Consider the following 20,047-nt stretch of genomic DNA (forward strand, 5'->3'; position numbering starts at 1 on the left):
TATTCTTTTTCGACATGCCTGGCTTGGGCTCAACTTTATTCGGCGCTTACTTTGTTACCATGGTTTGCTTCTATTGGCTCCTCGCATTTGACGAGCATATGCATTACACGATTGGAGGAGGATTTAGCCTAGAGCCATTTGTACATAACAAGGAGGAGAGAAGACGAGGTGCTTGCAGGAGAGAGAGAGAGAGAGAGAGAGAGAACTACATTGGTATACGAGGAGGAGGACAACTGTACATGGAACCCAAGACCGACCGTCTGCGTAGCAATACAAACACTCTGCGCACCACCACGCTTGTCCAGATGCATGTGCATGTTGATGTCGCTCATGGGTTGTTGTGTGTGTGTGTGCCATGTAGCACGGAATCCCACTCGGATCAGGAGCATGGCAGGCGGTGAAGAGGAGCATGCAAGGTCCCGCGCATGCAAATGCACATGTGTGGATGGGCCGATCTGGAGACAAGGGCCCGGTACGTGGAGGTCGATCGCCCAGAAGCGAGGCTCGCCCCCATTGATCGGCTGCCGAACGGCTACGTGGGGGAACTGCAGCTGCGCCGCTGCAACAAGCTCCAAACTCCAAACCCCCAAACTCTACTAGCACCTTGCTTTGTCTGTCTCACCCGCCCGCGGCTCAGGCCATGTCCAGTCGCCATTCTCTGGTTTAACTTTTGTTTTCCGACTCCTTTCAACTCTCTTTCAGCCTCCCGCCCAACCCCGTGCGCTCGCACTCGCGCTGGCAATTGCCATTGTGCGCGTGTGAAACACCCCACCACCACCACCACCACCGCCTTTTACGCGTTTGCCATAGCTCTTGCTCTCGTCCATGGCCGACTCCGACCCACGTCTCTGGGCCCAGCTCCTTGGGCGGGCCGCCTACGAGTTCTCGCTCATCCAGCCAATGCTACCCACGTACATACACCTGATCGTCGCAGCCCTGTTCCCCATATACGCGGGCGCCCATGCCTCGCTGACACGACCGTCGACGGCGGCGAAACCCATTAAGAAAAAGAACAAACCCGGCCCTGCCGATGACGACGACGAAGACGACGACGACGACGATGAGGACGAGCAGCGCATCATGGAGGGCCTGTCGCCCACGGACGCCCTCCTCATGCCCCTCTTTGCTGGGACCGCCCTGGCCTCGCTGTACTTTCTGCTCAAGTGGATGAAGGACGCGGCGCTGCTCAACAAGATACTCAATGCCTACTTTGCCGTCTTTGGTGTCTTTTCCGTCTCGCGACTCATGACAGATGTCCTCGACATTGGCCATTCGCTCATCTACCCGCGTCGCCACGTCGTCGGCGCCGCCTTATACCATGTCGACGGCGAGGCGAAGACGGCGCTCCCGGTGGCTGGCAACGTGCACGGTAAGCAACCGCTCGCCACGCCTCTCCCCGGCTTTCTCGCCAAAATACCGTTGTCTGAGTGGGCGGGGAACCTACTCTGGGCCGATCGAGCCATGCCGGGCAACAAGTGGGTGCTGAAGCTTTACATGCACCGTGTCTTTACTGGCCGCTTTAAGCTAGGGCCTCACGGCATGGTCGGCCTGCTGATTGGCTTCGCAACTGTGGCCTACTTCAATCTGGTGGATAAGCCGTGGTACTTGACCAATCTGCTAGGGTTTGGCTTTTCCTATGGCGCCCTGCAGCTCATGTCACCCACGACATTTGCTACGGGGAGTTTAATCCTCGGTGCTCTCTTCTTCTACGACATTTACTTTGTCTTTTTCACGTAAGGCGCCCCTCGAGTGTTTCGGAATGTCGCTAACACACGCAGACCCATGATGGTAACGGTAGCAAAGTCTCTCGATGTTCCGATTAAGCTTGTATTCCCCCGACCGCCTGCCGCCGATGACCCCACCTCGACCCCCTCACATGCCATGCTCGGCCTTGGCGACATTGTCCTCCCTGGCATCATGATTGGTCTTGCCTTGCGCTTCGACCTGTACCTCTTCTACCTCCGTCGACAGAAGCGCATACCTGCTGCGGTGGCGGGAGAGCAGGATATGGTGGCGAAGCCCGTGTATCATTCCCTGGCCGGACGCTGGAGTGACCATTTCTGGACGCATTCACTTACAGGCCGACCGCTGTGGGTTGCTACAAAGACAGAAAGTGAATCAGAGGCACCTTTTACGTTCCCAAAGACATACTTTACGGCTGGATTAGTTGGTTATATTCTGGGCTTGTTGACTACACTCGGCGTCATGATGGTGTGGAATCATGCCCAGCCAGCGCTGCTGTACCTGGTACCTGGTGTTCTCGGCAGCATCTGGCTGACTGCCCTTGCGCGTGGTGAGATTGACTTGATGTGGAACTACACTGAAGAGATTGAGGATGAAGAGAACGAAAAGACCAAGGAAGAAACGGACCAAGTGGCAGATTTCAAGCAGCCAGAAACAAGCAATGGCCCTGTCAAGTCTGAAACAAACGCCACACAGGCATCACAGAAGCGAGTCGCCGGCGACCGAGAAGTATTTTCCCTATGCATTGAAGCCCCATGGCAATTGAAGAAGCCGACATCTGTCCGGTCTCTAGAAAAGGAGAAGCAACCTGTCGATGCTCAACCGCATAATTGGGTCCCCTCGTCCAACTCCACTGTCGTTCAAGATGCTCAAGTAGAGCCTGCTGGTAAGCGTGTGCGATTAAAGTAGCTTTGTGTTATGTAGATTACGACCATGATGCATTGTAACGTTTAGCATAGACTATGGCGTTTGTTTTGTGATAGACGCGTAGTAAGTAATGAAGTTTAGCACTGTTTTTTTGGAATTTGTAAAATCGTCTTCATTCACTAATTACTAAGTACTCTGACTTTTTTTCAATTTTAATTTTTTTTTTCATCGCCCGCACTTTTCGCATTTGTCGCTTTGCGCGCCCCAGCCTCGGTGGATCTGTGCGCAGTGTGCACATTGCCATTCGGCCATTGGCATGTCTTTGATCTCTGGTTCCAGGGCCGGTGCTGGTTCGAGTTTGCGTTCTAGTCCAAGTCGTGGTTCTGGTTGCAGGTCCAGTTCGCATGTTGTGCAAGAAGAGGAAGAGGTGCTGGTGCTGGTGCTGGTGCTGGTGGTGCCGGTGATACTGGATTGTGGCATTTTCTTTTTTTTTTCTTCTCTCTTTTACGTAGCGCAAGCTCGGCAGAGAGGGAGATGGTGGGGGGGAGTATGTATAAAGGAAGTGAGAATACAATGAGAAAAAGAAGTCGAAGAAGAAAAAGAAGCTGTGTACAGTAAACATACACCCAAGACTAACAATATATACAGCGAGAGGGCAAATAGAAAAAAATCATCTAAAACGCACGAGAGACAAAATGGAAAATAAAAACGGGAACATGTACGCAGGACACATACATTGTGATGTAATGCCTACTTACCTTTGTTATCACACTACCACTACCTACAGCGAGGTGTACATGTCAATGCCCAATGCCTAATGCCCAATGCCAAATGTAATTCACACAGGCTAGTTTGGCGCTACAAGCGCCGTGTTTGCCGCTCTTTGTTCCTGTTATCGTGATTGTGTCTTACATTTGGTCTTGTTGTCTTGATATCTGCGGTGCCATATAGCAAAGCCTGAAAGCAAGAAAGTTGTAAAACGGGAAAACGCGGAAACGCGGAAACGCGGAAACGTGGCTACGTAGTGGGCTGGTGTTGACTAAAGTAACCCAGTAGTCAGTAGTAGTAGTAGTCAGTGGCTAGTACAAATCCTGCGTGGCGCATGCTGCATATTACTTGGAGTACGTACTCATACTTACTGGTACTCAGCTTTATATTACACTTGACTGCTGACGCACATGCGGCTTTCGTGGCGCATTTAGCTTCCCTGGCCGTGGCGCGTGGGACGCGTGGCGCATGCACATGGACATGGGTAGGTACATCCACACCCACTCCCATTACACGTACATACTATACTACTACACCTATGCCTAGTTGGGTATATGCTTTGACACCAGAAATTCAAACCAAAAAAAAGGGGGGGGGGCGCCGAGGGAGAGGCTGGGGTAGCCTGCCAGGATCAAAGGGTACGTGCATGGTGGGAAAAGAAAATACGCCGGAGATTGGGCTTGATACTTAGGGAGGCGGGAAGATGGTTTTGGGGGCAGGGGGGGGGATGGAGGGGAAAAAGTAAATATGGGGGCTACGCGGCTGGGGGGGGGAGGTAGACGGCTGGGCTGTTTTTTTTTGGAGGGCGGAGGCAAGAAGGGGAGGTAGGTCTGTATATTAAGTCTGTATAAGGGCGTTTAAACAAAAAAAAAGACTTGGTTTACATCAATTTGTATATATGTTTGTATGTTGTAAAGTCGAGTTTACAGCGTACTACATAAGTAGGCGTAGTAGTTCTACTTGGTGTAAGTAGTCGCTCGGGTACCAGTGCCAGTGCCAGTCCCAAAAACACACACACACACACACACACACACACACACATTACGTTATCTCGCCCTAAACTTACCAGCCATATCCATACGCCCTTCTCCCCTACACCTAGTACCTTGCACACGGCATTCCCCGAAAATAACTTCTACGTAGGTGTAGGATCCCGGGTACCTACACTTACATCCACCTACACCTACGTTTTACCCACCCACCCACTCATCCAGCCATTCATCCATCCATGCCTGCACGTGTAGGGTAACAGGTAGTACAAGAATGCCAACGCCTAGCCACGTCAAAGAAACTCCATGACGCGTCCTGCAGCCTCGCGCCCGCTTTGCATGCTTTCTCGGCTGTGCGCGGATCCGCGTTGCGCCGTGTGATAGGTTGCGTGCGTCGGGAGATGCGGCATTGCGTGTGGGCTTGGGCTTGGGCTTAGGCTTGGGGTTGGGTGTGTTTGCCGAGGCGAGGTGAGGCGAGCGAGCGAGTGGACGTGGGCTGTATCATGTATGTCGGTTGCAAGGTTGAAAGTGGAAAATGGGGAACGGGAAGATTCGAGGAATTGGGGTGGGGGAGTTTAAACCTGTGGCTTGGTGGCTTTTTCTTCTTTTTTTTTCGGGGGGGTTTTTTTTTCTCACCGGAGATTTTGCAAGTGGAGATGCGTGTAGGTGCTAGGGATGAAAAAGATGCAAGGGTGGAGAAGTATGTTTGTGTCTGGAGAGTTTGAGGGCTGATGTTTTTTTTTCTTGTATCGTGTAGAAAATGGTTGATTCTGGATGAGTTCCTTGGGGCTGCTTGGCCTCGAGTAACAAGGCATAGGTCCGCACACTCAGTGTTGACAGACTCAGTGTTTACACAACTGCTTGTGTATGAATATTCTGTCTTCATACCTAGTTCTGTTCCTCGCATAATAGAATTGAAGAGCTGCATTTGCATGGTTTATTTCACAGACATTGATACGCAAGCTCGTGCTGGTGCTGGTGCATGTGGAGTTGGAAATCCAGCACTACGTACCCAAAGTCGAGAAGTAATAGCCGTATACAATCTCGGTGCCTTAATGGAAAAGGCATGCAAAAACGGACGGAGTGGATACGCAGAGGAAGAGTGATTAGCCAAGCAATTCAACCTAGTGTGGAAAAGGACGGCGAGCATTTCGTCACTGACATCGGTAACTGCAACAACAATACGCCGAGTGCTGAATGTAGAAGCTAAAGGACTTGCGTTGATTGATACAAGGCATACAAGAGGAAAAAGTCAATTGCAAGCCACCCAAATGCAAGACTTGTAAACCGCGCCCGAATACAGCTGTTGCCCAATCGAAGCTGCATACTACACATACGTCTTGATTCGACTCCATCCACTCTCGACCCAGCATTGTATTCACCAGTGCAACTCTGTGAATGAATGTAGCGGACATGCCCGACGCATACGATTTGATATAGCAGGACACAGAATCTACTCTTCATATGAACCCAACTATCACGTTTATCCTGCCAAGTCTCCTCTCATATAGTGCCTAGATACATCTCCGCTGTAGCCGTGACATACATGCCTGGCATCGCACATCCAAGGGATATGTCAAGTTAGTGTCTACACAGCACTTTGGGGCTGTGGCTAGTGTAGGCATTGCAGTTTTTGTAGGTGCTTGAACAAGATTCCAGGAGCGACGAGGATGCTAGGTCTACATGTATTGATGAAATGCTTCTGACGTAATTATTGAGCTACTTATTGTCAAGGCTGCGGATGATGTATTGCGTAGTTGATATTGTATACTACGGGTACAGGATTGTAGCTGGGTGTTGAAAAGTTGCAATCAAGAAGAGCGAGTACGACGGGTATGAGCGGTAGGTAGGCTGGTGTTTCCCCCATATAGCGTGAGATGCAATACATACTTACCGTCACCAGGTCACCACCAGCAGATCTTTGCTTAGCGATTCAACCTTCCTTTGTATAATTCCACAACTGTGATATCTACCTGCCCCATTCATCCGTTCATTTCTTATCCAGACATCCCTGCGTTGAGCAAGCAGCTCTTTTTCCTTCATTTGTGAACTCTTTCTCTTTCCAGTTTCCGTTCGTCCCAGACAGCAGCACAGTCCTTATATTTTGGCTTTCAGTTTTTGTTTTGCTGCGTTTTGGCATGGAGAAACGATGCACTGCATGTAGTTCTAATAAGATGCTTTGATTTATTCTCCAAAAACACTGACATGCCTACATTGACAAGACGTTTACCTCGGGTTTAAAAAGCTTGATACGACCTAACAGCGTCTAGAGAAGAAGGCACATGTACGTTGATGGAGTAGTTGTTATCTATCATCGTGAATGGCTCCATTACGTGACCGCACTTCTCATGCGCATTTTCCATCCGTGTTTAAACGCTTGAATGTGCCCGAGCTGGCTAATCTCTCGACGACCAGCTGGAAAGACCAAGAGAATGCCCCTGGCCCTGCTTACGAATACAACGCAGCTATCATGTCCAGAGCCCGACCTCGTCACGCTGACTCTAGAAGGAAACACGAGCGATGAAAAGGGGTAAAGATACCATGATTAGTCATACTTGACTATATACACCATTTACCTAATTCTTCTGATCAAGATGTCACGCATGCAGCGAGAAATGAACCGAAAAAGCATCTCGGGTGTTTCATATACCAATAAAGACAACAAGCATGGACTTTACGAGCCATGGCATCCATGTACGCAACTAGCAAAAAGACATATGCTCTATTTTCATCAAACCCAAATCCACACTTGTAGCCTCCATTCATTTGTAGTGGTGAAACAACCCAACATTGCTTGTTCTCCGCTAGCCACTACACACTATCTTTAGACACTATCAATGCCGCGGTGCGTTTCATACTCCTTGTGGAAAAAGGTAATAGATGAAGGGAAAAGCAAAGGCCTGGACAGTGCTCTAATATGCTCAGCGTAGTGCAGAGAAAAGGAAAGTGTCGGGAACAATCCCAACACGCTAGTTTCCGATGCATGGTCTTGTTCCGACTCGGAATGCTTTACCCCACACGGGATCGACACATCCGTCGTGAGCCCCTCAATAATGACGCCGTTGGATGCCGCGTTGAGCGAAAAGATCCAAGATGAGGGGTCGTTTCTACCAGGGCAATATGAGAGCGTTCCGCGTCGTGCCCATGGAGCACACACGCAATCCCTTTTTGCTAAACAACAAACATGTCGAGCGACAAGATGAAAGCAGTTCATTACGAGGGCCCGTTCAAGGTCTCGGTCAAGGATGTCGAGATACCCAAGATCCAGCATCCAGATGACGTTATTGTCAAGGTCACGACGGCAGCCATATGCGGTTCCGACTTGCACATGTACCAAGGGCGTACCGCAGCCGAAGCTGGTCTCGTGTTTGGCCATGAGAATATGGGAATCATTGTCGAGACTGGATCTGGTGTAACGCTCTTGGAAAAAGGAGACCGGATCGTATTGCCATTTGTAAGTACAGCCAGCGTAGTTGTAGATAAAAGCTAACGACCGCCCTAGAATGTTGCCGATGGTAGATGCCGCAACTGCGAGGAAGGCAAGACGGCTTTCTGTACCGGGTAAGTTGACGTACAGCAAGATGCTGGTCGAGCTGACAGTAATAGTGTAAATCCGGGTTTCGCGGGCGGCGCATACGGATATGTAGCCATGGGACCGTATCAAGGTGGCCAGGCGCAATATCTTCGAGTCCCGTTTGCTGACTTCAATGCGCTCAAATTGCCAAAAGGTACCGAGCACGAAGCCGATTTCATTCTACTTGCAGACATCTTCCCAACGGGATGGCACGGGCTGGTGCTCTCTGGTTTCCAGTCTGGCGAGAGTGTTGCCGTTTTCGGTGCAGGTCCTGTTGGCCTAATGGCGGCATACAGCGGTGTGCTACGTGGTGCCAGTAAGGTGTTTGTTGTCGACACAGTGCCGGAACGTTTACAGGCGGCGGAGAAGATTGGCTGTTTACCCATTGACTTCAAGAAGAGCGATCCTGTGGAGCAAATCATCAAGCTAAATGGCGGAATGGTCGATCGCGCCGTTGATGCTGTCGGATACCAGGCAGTAGACGCGTCGGGTAGTAAAGAGAAGCCGAATATCGTCCTTGACCAGCTCATCATGGTCACACGTCCGACCGGAGGCCTAGGTATTCCGGGGCTATATGTACCAGCCGACCCAGGGGCGCCGGATGAACAGAGCAAGAAGGGTCAGATTCTGATCTCATTCGGAAAGCTTTTCGAAAAGGTGAGTTGGCGCGTCCAGATATTTTCCGATATTAATCCATATAGGGTCTGCATCTTGGAACCGGACAATGCAACGTCAAAGCCTACAACCGGTATCTTCGGGACATGATTGTTTCGGGCAAGGCAAAGCCGAGTTTCGTTGTATCGCATGAGATTAACATCGAGGATGCACCAACGGCGTACGAAAAGTTTGACAAGAGGATTGAAGGGTACACGAAGGTGTTGATTCATCCGAACGGCGCCTTGAACTAGCTGAGCGTATGAGTGTCTATTATGTAATATCGCGTTTTAAAACACACCTGAGCACAAGCAATGTCGCGTTCATGAGGCCTTTTGCAGGTTGAAACTAGCCCGTCTCTTTTCGCGCACTAGTAGCGTTGCAGCGCTTGAGCGTTGTCGTCGACCAGGTATGCCCTCACGATTTTGACTTCCTCTACCGGGCGATCCTCCTTGTCTGTCTTGACCAAGCCGAGCTTCTTCACAACCTGCATGCCGCTCTTGACCCTTCCGAAGATGGTGTGCTTGCCGTCCAACCATGGCGTAGGCGCGAGGGTAATGAAGAATTGAGATCCGTTTGTGTTGGGCCCCGAGTTGGCCATGCTGAGAATCCCAGCGCCGGTATGCTTGAGCTGCGGTGATATCTCATCCTCGAACTTTTCGCCATAGATGGATTCGCCACCACGACCCGTTCCTGTGGGGTCGCCACCTTGAATCATAAAGTTTGGTATTATACGGTGGAATATGAGGCCGTTGAAGTAGTTGCGCTGCGCGAGCGTCGAGAAGTTCTTGCACGTCTTGGGCGCATGGTCGTTGTAGAGTTCGACGACAATAGTGCCCTACGATGGTTAGAATCTTCTTATTACAAGCGGGGGAATACATACGATTGTAGTGTCGAGTGCGACGTCGGTAGCCATGACGAGTGTGCGGAGGAGTGAGGACTATGATGGCAGGCTCCCCAGTCTGGAAATTCCACGCCTGATTCGCGCACGGCCCATTTCACCAGCCACAGCAGCCACACTGACTAGCGCAGAGCGATGAATCACGGCAGGTGAACCATTCTGACATGAGCAACCCAGACCACAACAACTACAATCATGGATCTATCAGCCTGGGCATTGCCGCAGCTTTCGAAGCTTCTTCCTCTCGATGACGAGTCGCTGAAGCAGATAATATCGTATACAGATTCGCTCTCCCAAAAGGAAGCGGCAGACCACCTTCAGAATCTACTCGGAGATAGTCCGCAGGCGCTCGAGTTCATCACCTCATTCAACAACCGAAGAAAGCCCAAGGCTTCTGCTGGAGCGAGTCAGAATCAGCAATCAAGTGGCGTTTCAGAGGTACCCAAGGCTAAACCGAGGAAGAAGAAGCAGTCCGGGCTGAACAAACTTCCACCACCACGACAGCCTGACAACTATGGAAACGTCTCTGGTGGGTACATGAAGAAAGATGAAGAGGACTACATTGCAGGAAGTTCAAAAGCAAAAGCAGCCAAGTTTGGGTTGTCGGAAAAGCCCGATGCTTTGCAGGTGCCAAAATCAACTGCGTCATCTGGGACGGCGACACCAAAGTCTCGCGGCGTCTCGCCTACTCCCCCATCCACGAAGCTTCCAGCTGCGAAGCTTCCAGGTACCGTGATTGGCGAGACAAAACCCAAGCCAAAAGCCAAGGTCAACGTTACAGGTGGAACACCGATGCATGGCGCCTCTACAGCACTGAACGACCTGGAGTCAGCAATCAGAGCACTGGAAATCCAGACGAACCCCACTCTAGCCGCGCAAGACAACGGCAAGCGGAAGTGCAATTGTATGGCTACCAGACATCCGCTCCTAGAGGCTGCGCCAAATTGCCTCAACTGCGGCAAGATCATTTGTGTAAAAGAAGGTATCGGCCCATGTACCTTCTGCAACTCGGCACTTTTCAGTCCGCAAGAGATTCAATCCATGGTGCGGGTTTTGCGTGAAGAGCGCGGAAAAGAGAAGATGGCTGCCAACAACGCAGGCCAGAAGCGCGCTGAAGTATCACTAGCACCTCGTCCATTTTCGACCCCGCGTAGCAGCACACCGGCGTCTTCGAATCCTGCTTCAGACGTAGAGTCGGAGAATGAAAAGCTGGCCAAGGCAAAACAACATAGAGACAAGCTTCTTGCCTTCCAGGCGCAGAATGCAAAGCGAACTCAAGTCCACGATGAGGCTGCAGATTTTGAAACCACGAGCGCCGGACTCAGCATGTGGGCCAGCCCGCAAGAACGCGCCATGCAGCTCAAGCGACAGCAAAAGGCCTTGCGAGATCAAGAGTGGAATGCGCGTCCAGAGTATGAGAAGCGCAAAGTAGTCGCCAGCATCGATCTCTCTGGCAAGAAACTTGTCCGGCGTATGGCTGCTGCAGAACGGCCTGCTACACCTGAGAGCGAAGACGAACCTGCAGAACCCGAGCAAGGATCAGGCAGTGGTAATGCGCTCTCGGGCGGTGGTGGTGCGTTCAGTAAGAACCCATTGCTGGGTGGTCTAATTCGGCCCACGATCAAGGTTGAAGAGAACAAAGGGAAGGAGAAGGCCAGCGAGAGAAAGCAAACATGGCGGCGGGTGCAAGACGACAATGATGACAATGAGCAGTGGATCTTGGATGGTGGCGTGTATGGGTCGAGAGCGGATAACGTGAGTTTAGAGACAGATGGACTTGGATAGTCCCAAACACCTTTCCAACTGTCCAACTTGTATGTTCCAAGCCTATGAATTATCAGCATACCATAGGTGAGAGAGCAATGATTAGAAAGAGCCGTGCAGCAATTCCAGTGACATTCCAAGTTTGGGCGATGCGGCATCAGCATAGAGCGGGTGAACAGCCTGCTAATAACGCTACCCAGGCTACCAAGTGCAGCGTATTCCAGGCACCGAGACACTTCCGACCTATTTTCTCTCATGAAACGCATCATGTCTTTTCTCACATGACAGCGCGCCGTTATCGCGTCAGAACTACCACTTAGTCTGCGTCCATGGTTGGTCGCTGCCTGCTCCGCCAAGCTGCAACAACGACCAACAGCGCGCCTTCCTGCCGTATTTGGCGATTCGCTGCCTGACAACTCCACCTTGCTTCGCGCCTCCACACCCCTCTACCATCTTCTTCATTTCGGAGACGGCCATTGAGCCATTTCTCAAACTTGCTTTTACACTCGCGCAGATATTTAAATCCCACCGTGGCGTCTTCCTGCTGTCCCCCGTCACTTCATTTAACTCTCCCACTTTCATACATTGGAAACTCTCGTTGCTGTCAAGACAACCTTCTTTTCCAATTGTGACAGAAACAAATCGGAAAATCAAACCAATGGAACTTCCTCCAATTCCGGCTAAACATGCCGACTGGATCGCACATGTCTCTAGCCACCCAGACAAGCCTCTGGGCGAGTTGATGGCTCCATACAAAGAATATGATGCCAGACTACGCGAAATCTTCGCTCAGCAACCCGAACACCCAGTGACCGCAACCCCAAATGTTGTCCCAGTCTTTGCAGGACACGAGAACAAGCTCATGGTTCGCGCTCGCAATCGTGCCAACGAGCCCGAGGATGAACGCCAACGTTATCTAATGCCTCTCAGCGCGGCAGATCGCAGGCCTAACGGTTCCCCAGCTGTTTTGAAGTCGCTCAATCAGTTTCAAACAAACTTTCAACTATTCTCCGAATCATCTCTCGTTGACTTGGATTGGTCCAACGTTGTAGCAGCAGGCAGTGCGGTTGTGACCTCACTCCTGCCTGTTCCTAATCAACACACAGCCTCCAAACGAGCCCTTCGCGAATATTACCATCAAAAGTTGGCACCAGCTTCCGACGTTGATCTTTTCCTCTACGGTCTCACGGAGGAAGAGGCTATCGAGAAGATCAAGCAAATTGAACAACGCATCAAGGACTCGATTTTGTCAGAGACAACCACAGTCCGAACCAAGAATGCCATCACCATCGTATCGCAGTACCCAGTCCGGCATGTCCAGATTGTCTTGCGCATCTACCGTTCCATTTCCGAGATCCTTACGGGATTCGATGTGGATTGCTCATGTGCTGCCTATGACGGAAAACAAGTCTATGCTAGCCCTCGCGCTCTGGCTGCATTCATGACTCAGATCAACACGATCGATTTGACACGTCGTTCACCCTCGTACGAAAATCGCCTGGCCAAGTACGCACGGAGAGGATTTGAAGTTTACTGGCCGCTGCTCGATCGTTCTCGCGTTGATCCAACGCTGTTTGAGCGCTCTTTTGGACGTACACTTGGCCTCGCTCGGTTGTTGGTGCTCGAGAAGTTGCCCAAAAGTAGCGATAGAGAGGCGTATGTCGATCAGCGTCGCGCTGAACGTGGCAGACCGAAGATCCATCGATACCCTACACGTAAGCTGCGGGGCAACATGAAACAAGAGCACGAGGAAGATGTTGCAGAATGGGTGGAGACGGATGAAGTCAGTGATTACCACACCTTTACTATTCCGTATGGGCCACAGTTCCATGCACGAAAGATTGAAAAATTACTGTATGTCAAAGACCTGCTGCTCAACGCCGAATGGAACCGACCAAAGGAACGCGAGACCGGACTGCATCGACACCCTGCATTCTTTGGAGATGCGACTGATGTTATAGGAGATTGCTGTGGCTATTGCCCTGAGCCAGCCACGCCCGAAGAAAAAGAGATTGCCGCTGAAAAGAGCAAAATATATGTGTCTGGCAACATATCCTTTCTCAAAGATGACCCGGGACGTCAGGCTATTGGATCATTTCATCCTCTTACAGACGATGACTGGACAGAGATGGCTTATGTCGGGAACACTGCAAGGCTATGTCGAGCCATTGTCGAGAGCGACCTTGAACATGTCCAGGACTGGCTGAACCAGGAAGATGCGGATCCAAACCGGCGAGATTATACTGGCCGCACGCCACTTCACCTGGCAGTCATGACATCCACGCCTCAAATTGTCCAAGCTCTCATCGATGCAGGTGCTCGTCTTGTTGCCCGCCTTTTTGATGGCAAAACCGCTCTTCATCTCGCGGCTATGCGCGGCGAAGCAGATATGGTCAAAGCACTTCTCACTAAAAGCGAAGCCAACGAAGAGCTGGAAGCAGAAAAGGCCACTCTCAAGCAAAGACACCGGGATAAGCTGAGCAGCGATATTTGTAAAGACGCTGAAGAGCCAAGGGAAGAAAGCAATAATGATTCTGATTTCTCTGATGAAGATTCTAATAACGCCGATGCGACGACCGAAGGCTCTTTCATAAAGATTGCCCACCGAGAGCCAGAGATCCATGAAGCCCTACCGGAGGATGCGGATGACGAACCCGATGTTTACGACGTGAATGTATTGTCCTGGGATGCACCAGTATCTGCACTGCATCTTGCCATTGCAAATGGTCACGTTCATGTTGTCAAGCTCCTCGTCCAAGAGTTCGGTGCTGATGTGCTGTTACCCATCAAGCTTGTCAACAATTACAACAAATCCCCGCGGGCTGCAATTCTTCCGGTAGTTCTCGCGTTACGCCTATCGCCCGAAAAAGCTAAGGAAATGACCAATGTGCTGGTTAGCCTTGGTGCATCACCTGCTCAGGCTGACCTCGGGCATGTAACGGCACTTAATTACTTTGCTGCGTACGGAGTGGATTTATTAAGAGTCTTGATATCATCAAACCGGCCTGCAGCAGAACGAGCAGCAAACCATGTATCTACGGATGCTAGGCAGTATCTACAGCCTCCTAAGAGCGCGTTGCTCACAGCAATTGAGAGTGGAGATGCTGAAGCCGTTGACGCACTGTTAGAACTCGGAACCAAACCTGACATCGATCTTGCTGCCCATCTGGCAGCCATGAATAGCGATAAAAAACTCGCTTCTGGTGACGAAGGAACCCTGCTGTTCTTGAGAGGGAATTCTGAGCAACCTGTATTCTCTGCAGTACGTCACGATATGCTGTCAGTCGTTCGAAAGCTCTTGGAAGCTGGCACAGACGTCAACTGTCTGAACTCAAACGCTTGGAGAGCAATCAGGAGCGCTTCGTACACTGACCGTGATACGGGGACTCTCTTAGATATTGTCCGCTTCAGAATGGCAACAATGCGTACGTTCATCGACATAGGCAAAGTTGAAGGCGTGGGCGGCCGGATGGGCAGCAATGGCTGGGTCGATACTCGCTATCAAAGGAAGCGCTTTTTGCCAATACCGCTGAAGGATGACGCTCACTATCTTGAAGACTACAAACCAAACACGTACACTCATTGGACGGTGAGCACACAAATCGATAAGGCCAAAGTAGCCTACAAGGACAGCTTGGAGGAGTATGAAGAATGGCTAGATTCCGAGCAAGAACCCGCGGGTATGGAGGCAAAGAAATTGGCCATTGAATCCCTCCTCGAAGAGTACGAAGCGCTCGAATCGTACTTAGTTGAGCACGGGGCGAGGACATTCACGGAGCTATATCCCGCAGTCCAGCTTGTGCAATCCCCGGTTTACAATCATTATGGACTCAATCAGGAGCCTCCCAAGCCATGGAGCCCAAATATAGCCTTCAGCCTCCCATATATGAAAGACGAGCGAAAAGCTGGGTACATCAAGCTGTTTGAGGCATGCTGGGAAGGCGATATTTCGACAATCAAAGAGCTCACTCTAGCCATGTGGGATAACAACCAAACTCCTCTCAAAATTGCTGCACAGGATTCGGCCGGCTTCTCGCCATTTTCCATTGCGATACTGCGCAAGCACTATGGCATCGCAAACGCCATCCTAGAGATTGCACGCGCACAGTACAGCCCTCCAGAAACGCCATTGACTAAGCACACGATTCAACCGGTAGATGAAGACGATTCCAGTACCGACGGTGGCCAAGAGGACATCCGAATCTACTCTGAGATTTTGGACGATCGCTTTACCATTGAGAACATCGGGGAGGTGCAAAGTCAGGTCCAAAGCACTGTAAAACCCATCGAGATGATTTCATGGCGTTTTCCATCGTTCCTGTTCCCCCAGGAGTCCTGCATGTCACGAAATTTTTCGCATCCATCGAAGCTCTTTAGCAGCGATGACAACAGACCCTACAACCTCTTCCAATTGGCAATATACATGGAAGACTCCGAATTACTCGAGTTCTTGATTGCAAAGGGTGAGGAATACATCCAAGTCACACCTGGACCTGCAGATGAAAACACGCCAAGTTTTTTCCGTTTCTCCGAAGATGATTTTCATTATGCCATTCGATTTGGTCGGGTGGAGCTGCTTAAGAAGATTATCAGAAAGACTGGGGCAGGCTTTCCCTTGGATGACCTCGTCAGCAAGAGTGGTATAGAGATGCTTGTAAAGCCAGAATACTATCAAGGACTCTCGGTTCATGGCAAAAAGCGAAAGGATTGGGCAAACGCCGCAAGAGGGGTTCCGAAAGGAGTTTCTGATACACAACATCCGCCCCTGCTGCATGCCGCTCGTCTTGGAAGCTTGAAAAGCGTCGAGTGGTTCATGAGTGATGCTGCACTACGCTGTTATTTACAGTTTGCGGATGATCACCACGAAGACATTCGCATCCAAAACCTTGCAAAAACTAAGGGTGGAGTGAAAGCATCCATCACCAAATGGCTCGGCTTTCACTCTCACTTGCTGCTGCATTGTGTGGTGCTGAGCGAAAACAGAAAGAACTCTTTTCCTCTACTTCGGTATTTGTGCAAGGAACACCCTGAAGCCCTTGAACACCGTTCTGCGAGTGGCATGACACCTCTCCATCTGGCCTTCACTCTCCGCCGCCTTGAGATGGTCAATATTCTTCTAGACGCTGGCGCCGACCAAACGACAAGAAGCAATGATGGAAACAACATCGTTCACTCGATGCTAGCTACTCGGGGGAGGCACGTCACTGACATTGACGCTCTTCGTGAGCTGTTTGGTCTAATTGATCCTCGCCTTCTTCCCAGCTTGTTCCTCGAGCGAACGACGAACTTCCCTGGTGCAGCCACGCCACTTGGGTACTGGATCCACATAAGTACGAGATATTGGCAAAACCAGATCAACAAAGGAAATCATGAGGCAATCCTTTATCTGCTACTTGAGTTGAGCAAAGGCGAGGACCTTGGCATAATCAATGGTGATGGGGACACACCTGTTCATGCTGTAGTCCGGTACCGTGCAGATAGCATGCTACGCATCATGCTTGAATGTCGCCCTGAACTCGTCTTTTGCGAGAATGCCTCTGGGTGCACCCCTCTTGAAATGGCAGAGACATTGTATTTTTCAGAGGTCTTTAGTGATCCGCCGTCACTGCCACCCACTAATCAGTCGCAAGGTCGCAGAGGGGGATTCACAGGTGTGCTTGAGCGAGAGCCACCGTCATTCATCAACGAGCCGGAAGATGTTCGCCCTGATAAGGAGAAGGTATTGCAAATTTGCAGAGATTTTGCTGCAGATCAAGGCAAGGATCACAAGAGAAGGCTTGTTAGTCTCATCGAGGCGAACGAAGTTGCAAAGAGGCTTGCGTCGAAGACCAGAAAGGATGATGCAGCCGAGCATGCAGTCAAGGAGGAATGTGCAGAGGACAAAGAGGACAGGAAGAGTGATCAAGGCGACGCGGTGACTGCATGGTTCTCTTGGAACCTGGAATGATGTCTAGGTCGGAAAACCATGCATGCAAGCAAGGATCCGGCATTCTTTCCTAAATGCTAATCATGTGGAGAATAGGCAACTAAGAGGACAGGTGCTGTTTTCAAACAATATTGACACGTTCCAAACACTGCACTGCGGAATTCTGCAATATTTTCAGTTCATGCATCACCAGATCCTCTAGCAACTCAGAAAACGACACGTGCGATGACTGATTTTTATTGTGACGAATTTCTAGGGCAGCTTAACGCCAGAGAACTCGGCGCAAATCTCCAACAGCTTGTCCTGGGCCTGTGCATCCTCTGTTCCCGTATGCGGGGTACCCTCCCGCTTGCTTGGTTGGAAAAAGCATCCACTCTGCTTTGCCTTGTCTTCGTCGCCTTCAGCAAGCATGACATAGCTCTCAATGGCGGCATCGATGCTATCCGGTGCAGAGCTGCCACCTATGTTGGTCGGCACCCATCCAGGATCCAGGGAATTGCTCTTGACGTCTGGCCATCTGCGAGCGAACGCCTTGGCAAACATGACATTGTGAAGTTTGCTGTCGCAGTAGGCGGCGTCTTCATTGTAGGCCGCCTCGCCGCGCTTGGTCCAAAGAACATCGCCCAGGTCCGGAGAGCCATTCTGATGCATACTCGATGAAATGAAAATGAGACGCTTGGGCCGGTTGATGAGTGCAGTCAGGACGTAGGGCGCGACTGTGTTGACAGCCGCGAGAGCGGGGATGCCTTCAGGTGTCTTGCGGTACGGGCCGTAGTAGAGTCCAGCGTTATGGATGACGGTGTCGAATGTCCCCAGCTTGTTGACTTCCTCCGCCACGGCCTTTGTCTCGGAAAGATTGGATAGGTCGCCCACGACCACGGTTTCTGCACCGGGGCACGCCGCCGTGGCGTCCTTTGCGCGCTGGGCATTGCGGGCGTGCAGGACGACAGAGTGGCCGTTGGCGATGAGGCGCTTTGCAACGGCAGAGCCGAGGCCGTCAGAGGAGCCCGTGATGAAGATTCGCGCCATGGTGTGTAGGTGGAGTGGAGGCTGAAGCTGATTGTACAGCGGTAGCTTCTAGGCACGCCCTGCAGTCAAGTCCACTTTTCCTGTCCAATGACATCATGACTGCTACGATATAGGGTTCCCATCATGCTAATTCAGATGTCTAGTCCCCATTGCATAACTGTTGTGAAGCAGCTTCGGGGTCTCGGGCGCTTCGGACAATACTAGGGCTCGTTCGCACCCAGCTGTCGATACGGTGGTAGGCTACAGCAACTTGAAATCCCCGAGCTGCCCGCCAGAAAGGGCGCCATTCTGTTTCGCATTCCGTGGACTGCGCTCACCGCGCCCTGAACAGGGAGCGCTTGTTCGGCTCCAGGTCTCTGCTTGATGCTTAATTGCAATAAGCGTGGTGAGCCAAGCGAATCCTGCGAGATACCACGTTTGGCGAGGCGATGAGTCTTGATGCAGAGGGACCATGCTTCTTCTTCGCATCGAGACTTTCCGATCACCTGCTATGGATGCCTTGAAGACTACTCATCGGGTCGAGCGTATATAACTATCGGCCTGCCCAATGAAGATGGCACGCAATTCATATCCTAACAGGAAACATGTCGCCATCCACAGCTCCTCAACTAAAAGTCCTCGTCAATGGGGCTGGCATTGCCGGTTCATGCTTCGCCTACTGGCTGGCTAGAACGCGCCTCAATGCCTCCATCACCGTGCTCGAACGGTCTCCCGCCCCAAGACCAACAGGCCAATCCATCGAGATTCGAGGCTCGGCCATTTCCATTGTGGAGAAGATGGGCCTGCTCCCGGCGGTGCTGGCGCGCAACACTACCGAAGAGGGAACACGCATCGTCGATACATCCAACAAGATTATTGCCGAGTTTGGCAAAGGATCCCAATTCACATCCGAGTACGAGATTCTGCGCGCAGAACTATGCGAAATCTTCCTCGAAGCAACCAAGAACATGGCAAACGTCGAGTACAGGTACGGCGACTACGTGACAACAGTGACGCAAACCGAGAAAGAAGTACAAGTGGGATTCCACAGCGGCGCCAGCGACACCTTCGACCTGATCGTGGGCGCCGACGGCTCAGCATCCAAGATCCGGTCGCTGGTTCTCAGCGAGGAAGTGCGAAGGAACAGTTACAATTTCATCGGTCAATACATTGCCTACTTTAGCATTCCGCGCCAGCCCACCGACACAAAGCACTGGTACTGGTACAATGCTCCAAAGGGTCTCGGCCTCATGACGCGGCCGCGTCGCAACGACAAAACAGTAGGATGCTACGTGATTATCACGACGCCCGCGCATGGACACCGCGACCCAGAAGCTGAGAAAGCAATGGATGAGGGACCGGACGCCCAAAAGGCGCTGCTACACAAGTACTTTGGCAATGCAGGGTGGCAGGCCCAGCGCATCCTAGCGGGTATGGATAGCTGCGACGACTTCTACATGAGCAGAGCAGCCTACGTCAAGCTGCCGACATGGACAAACCATCGCGCCGTGCTACTTGGCGACGCCGCACACGCAACCTTTGGCGTAGGCACCACGCTCGCCGTCCAAGGCGCGTATTTCCTCGCTGGCGAGCTGTCCAAGATCCACTCTTCAAACGACATCCCCGCGGCGCTGAACAGATACGAGGAGGCGTTTTGAGCCGTCCAGCGCGACAGCGAGGACTTGCTGCCGGGCTTCCCCCAGATTGCTTGGCCCCAGACTGTATGGGGCATGCGCCTTCGAGATGCGGTTGCGTGGACGGTGCAGAAGACGAAGATTTATAAGCTTTTGCCAGATGACAAGCCGGATACGTCCAAGTTACCGCCATATGAATGGGTGGGTGTTTGAGGGCTT

The 20,047-nt window shown here is 51.3% G+C and overlaps 7 protein-coding genes across 7 annotated transcripts; 5 read left to right on the plus strand and 2 right to left on the minus strand.

The window, feature by feature from the left end:
- Nucleotides 1-723: 723 nt before the first annotated feature.
- SETTUDRAFT_144567 (uncharacterized protein) lies at nucleotides 724-2,752 on the plus strand. Its single transcript, XM_008023222.1, has 2 exons — nucleotides 724-1,733; nucleotides 1,779-2,752. Exons 1-2 carry the CDS (start codon nucleotides 826-828, stop codon nucleotides 2,650-2,652), a joined length of 1,782 nt encoding a protein of 593 aa, XP_008021413.1. The 5' UTR covers nucleotides 724-825; the 3' UTR covers nucleotides 2,653-2,752.
- A 4,799-nt stretch (nucleotides 2,753-7,551) lies between these two features.
- SETTUDRAFT_158178 (uncharacterized protein) lies at nucleotides 7,552-8,849 on the plus strand (the record flags this gene model as incomplete). The annotated part of the gene is made up of 4 exons (XM_008023223.1): nucleotides 7,552-7,821; nucleotides 7,870-7,928; nucleotides 7,974-8,598; nucleotides 8,643-8,849. 4 exons carry the CDS (start codon nucleotides 7,552-7,554, stop codon nucleotides 8,847-8,849), a joined length of 1,161 nt encoding a protein of 386 aa, XP_008021414.1.
- Nucleotides 8,850-8,965: 116 nt separating this feature from the next.
- SETTUDRAFT_36134 (uncharacterized protein) lies at nucleotides 8,966-9,511 on the minus strand (the record flags this gene model as incomplete). The annotated part of the gene is made up of 2 exons (XM_008023067.1): nucleotides 8,966-9,433; nucleotides 9,479-9,511. 2 exons carry the CDS (start codon nucleotides 9,509-9,511, stop codon nucleotides 8,966-8,968), a joined length of 501 nt encoding a protein of 166 aa, XP_008021258.1.
- Nucleotides 9,512-9,691: 180 nt separating this feature from the next.
- SETTUDRAFT_174811 (uncharacterized protein) lies at nucleotides 9,692-11,366 on the plus strand (the record flags this gene model as incomplete). The annotated part of the gene is made up of 1 exon (XM_008023224.1): nucleotides 9,692-11,366. The coding sequence occupies one exon, from the start codon at nucleotides 9,692-9,694 to the stop codon at nucleotides 11,279-11,281; it is 1,590 nt and encodes a 529-aa protein (XP_008021415.1). The 3' UTR covers nucleotides 11,282-11,366.
- A 552-nt stretch (nucleotides 11,367-11,918) lies between these two features.
- SETTUDRAFT_36136 (uncharacterized protein) lies at nucleotides 11,919-17,207 on the plus strand (the record flags this gene model as incomplete). Its single annotated transcript, XM_008023068.1, has 1 exon — nucleotides 11,919-17,207. The coding sequence occupies one exon, from the start codon at nucleotides 11,919-11,921 to the stop codon at nucleotides 17,205-17,207; it is 5,289 nt and encodes a 1,762-aa protein (XP_008021259.1).
- A 202-nt stretch (nucleotides 17,208-17,409) lies between these two features.
- Nucleotides 17,410-18,260, minus strand: SETTUDRAFT_144576 (uncharacterized protein). Its single transcript, XM_008023225.1, has one exon. The coding sequence runs from the start codon at nucleotides 18,213-18,215 to the stop codon at nucleotides 17,439-17,441; it is 777 nt and encodes a 258-aa protein (XP_008021416.1). The 5' UTR covers nucleotides 18,216-18,260; the 3' UTR covers nucleotides 17,410-17,438.
- A 539-nt stretch (nucleotides 18,261-18,799) lies between these two features.
- SETTUDRAFT_24759 (uncharacterized protein) lies at nucleotides 18,800-19,852 on the plus strand (the record flags this gene model as incomplete). The annotated part of the gene is made up of 1 exon (XM_008023003.1): nucleotides 18,800-19,852. One exon carries the CDS (start codon nucleotides 18,800-18,802, stop codon nucleotides 19,850-19,852), a length of 1,053 nt encoding a protein of 350 aa, XP_008021194.1.
- Nucleotides 19,853-20,047: the final 195 nt, after the last annotated feature.

This window comes from Exserohilum turcica (genome assembly GCF_000359705.1).
Source record: "Exserohilum turcica Et28A unplaced genomic scaffold SETTUscaffold_10, whole genome shotgun sequence".
Lineage (NCBI taxonomy): Eukaryota > Fungi > Ascomycota > Dothideomycetes > Pleosporales > Pleosporaceae > Exserohilum > Exserohilum turcicum.

Bases quoted from the DNA above. Each gene is read 5' to 3' on its own strand.
- SETTUDRAFT_144576 (XM_008023225.1), bottom strand. From the start codon at position 18,215: ATGGCGCGAATCTTCATCACGGGCTCCTCTGACGGCCTCGGCTCTGCC.
- SETTUDRAFT_144567 (XM_008023222.1), top strand. From the start codon at position 826: ATGGCCGACTCCGACCCACGTCTCTGGGCCCAGCTCCTTGGGCGGGCC. The intron at 1,734-1,778 runs GTAAGGCGCCCC...TAACACACGCAG, and splicing joins ATTTACTTTGTCTTTTTCAC to ACCCATGATGGTAACGGTAG.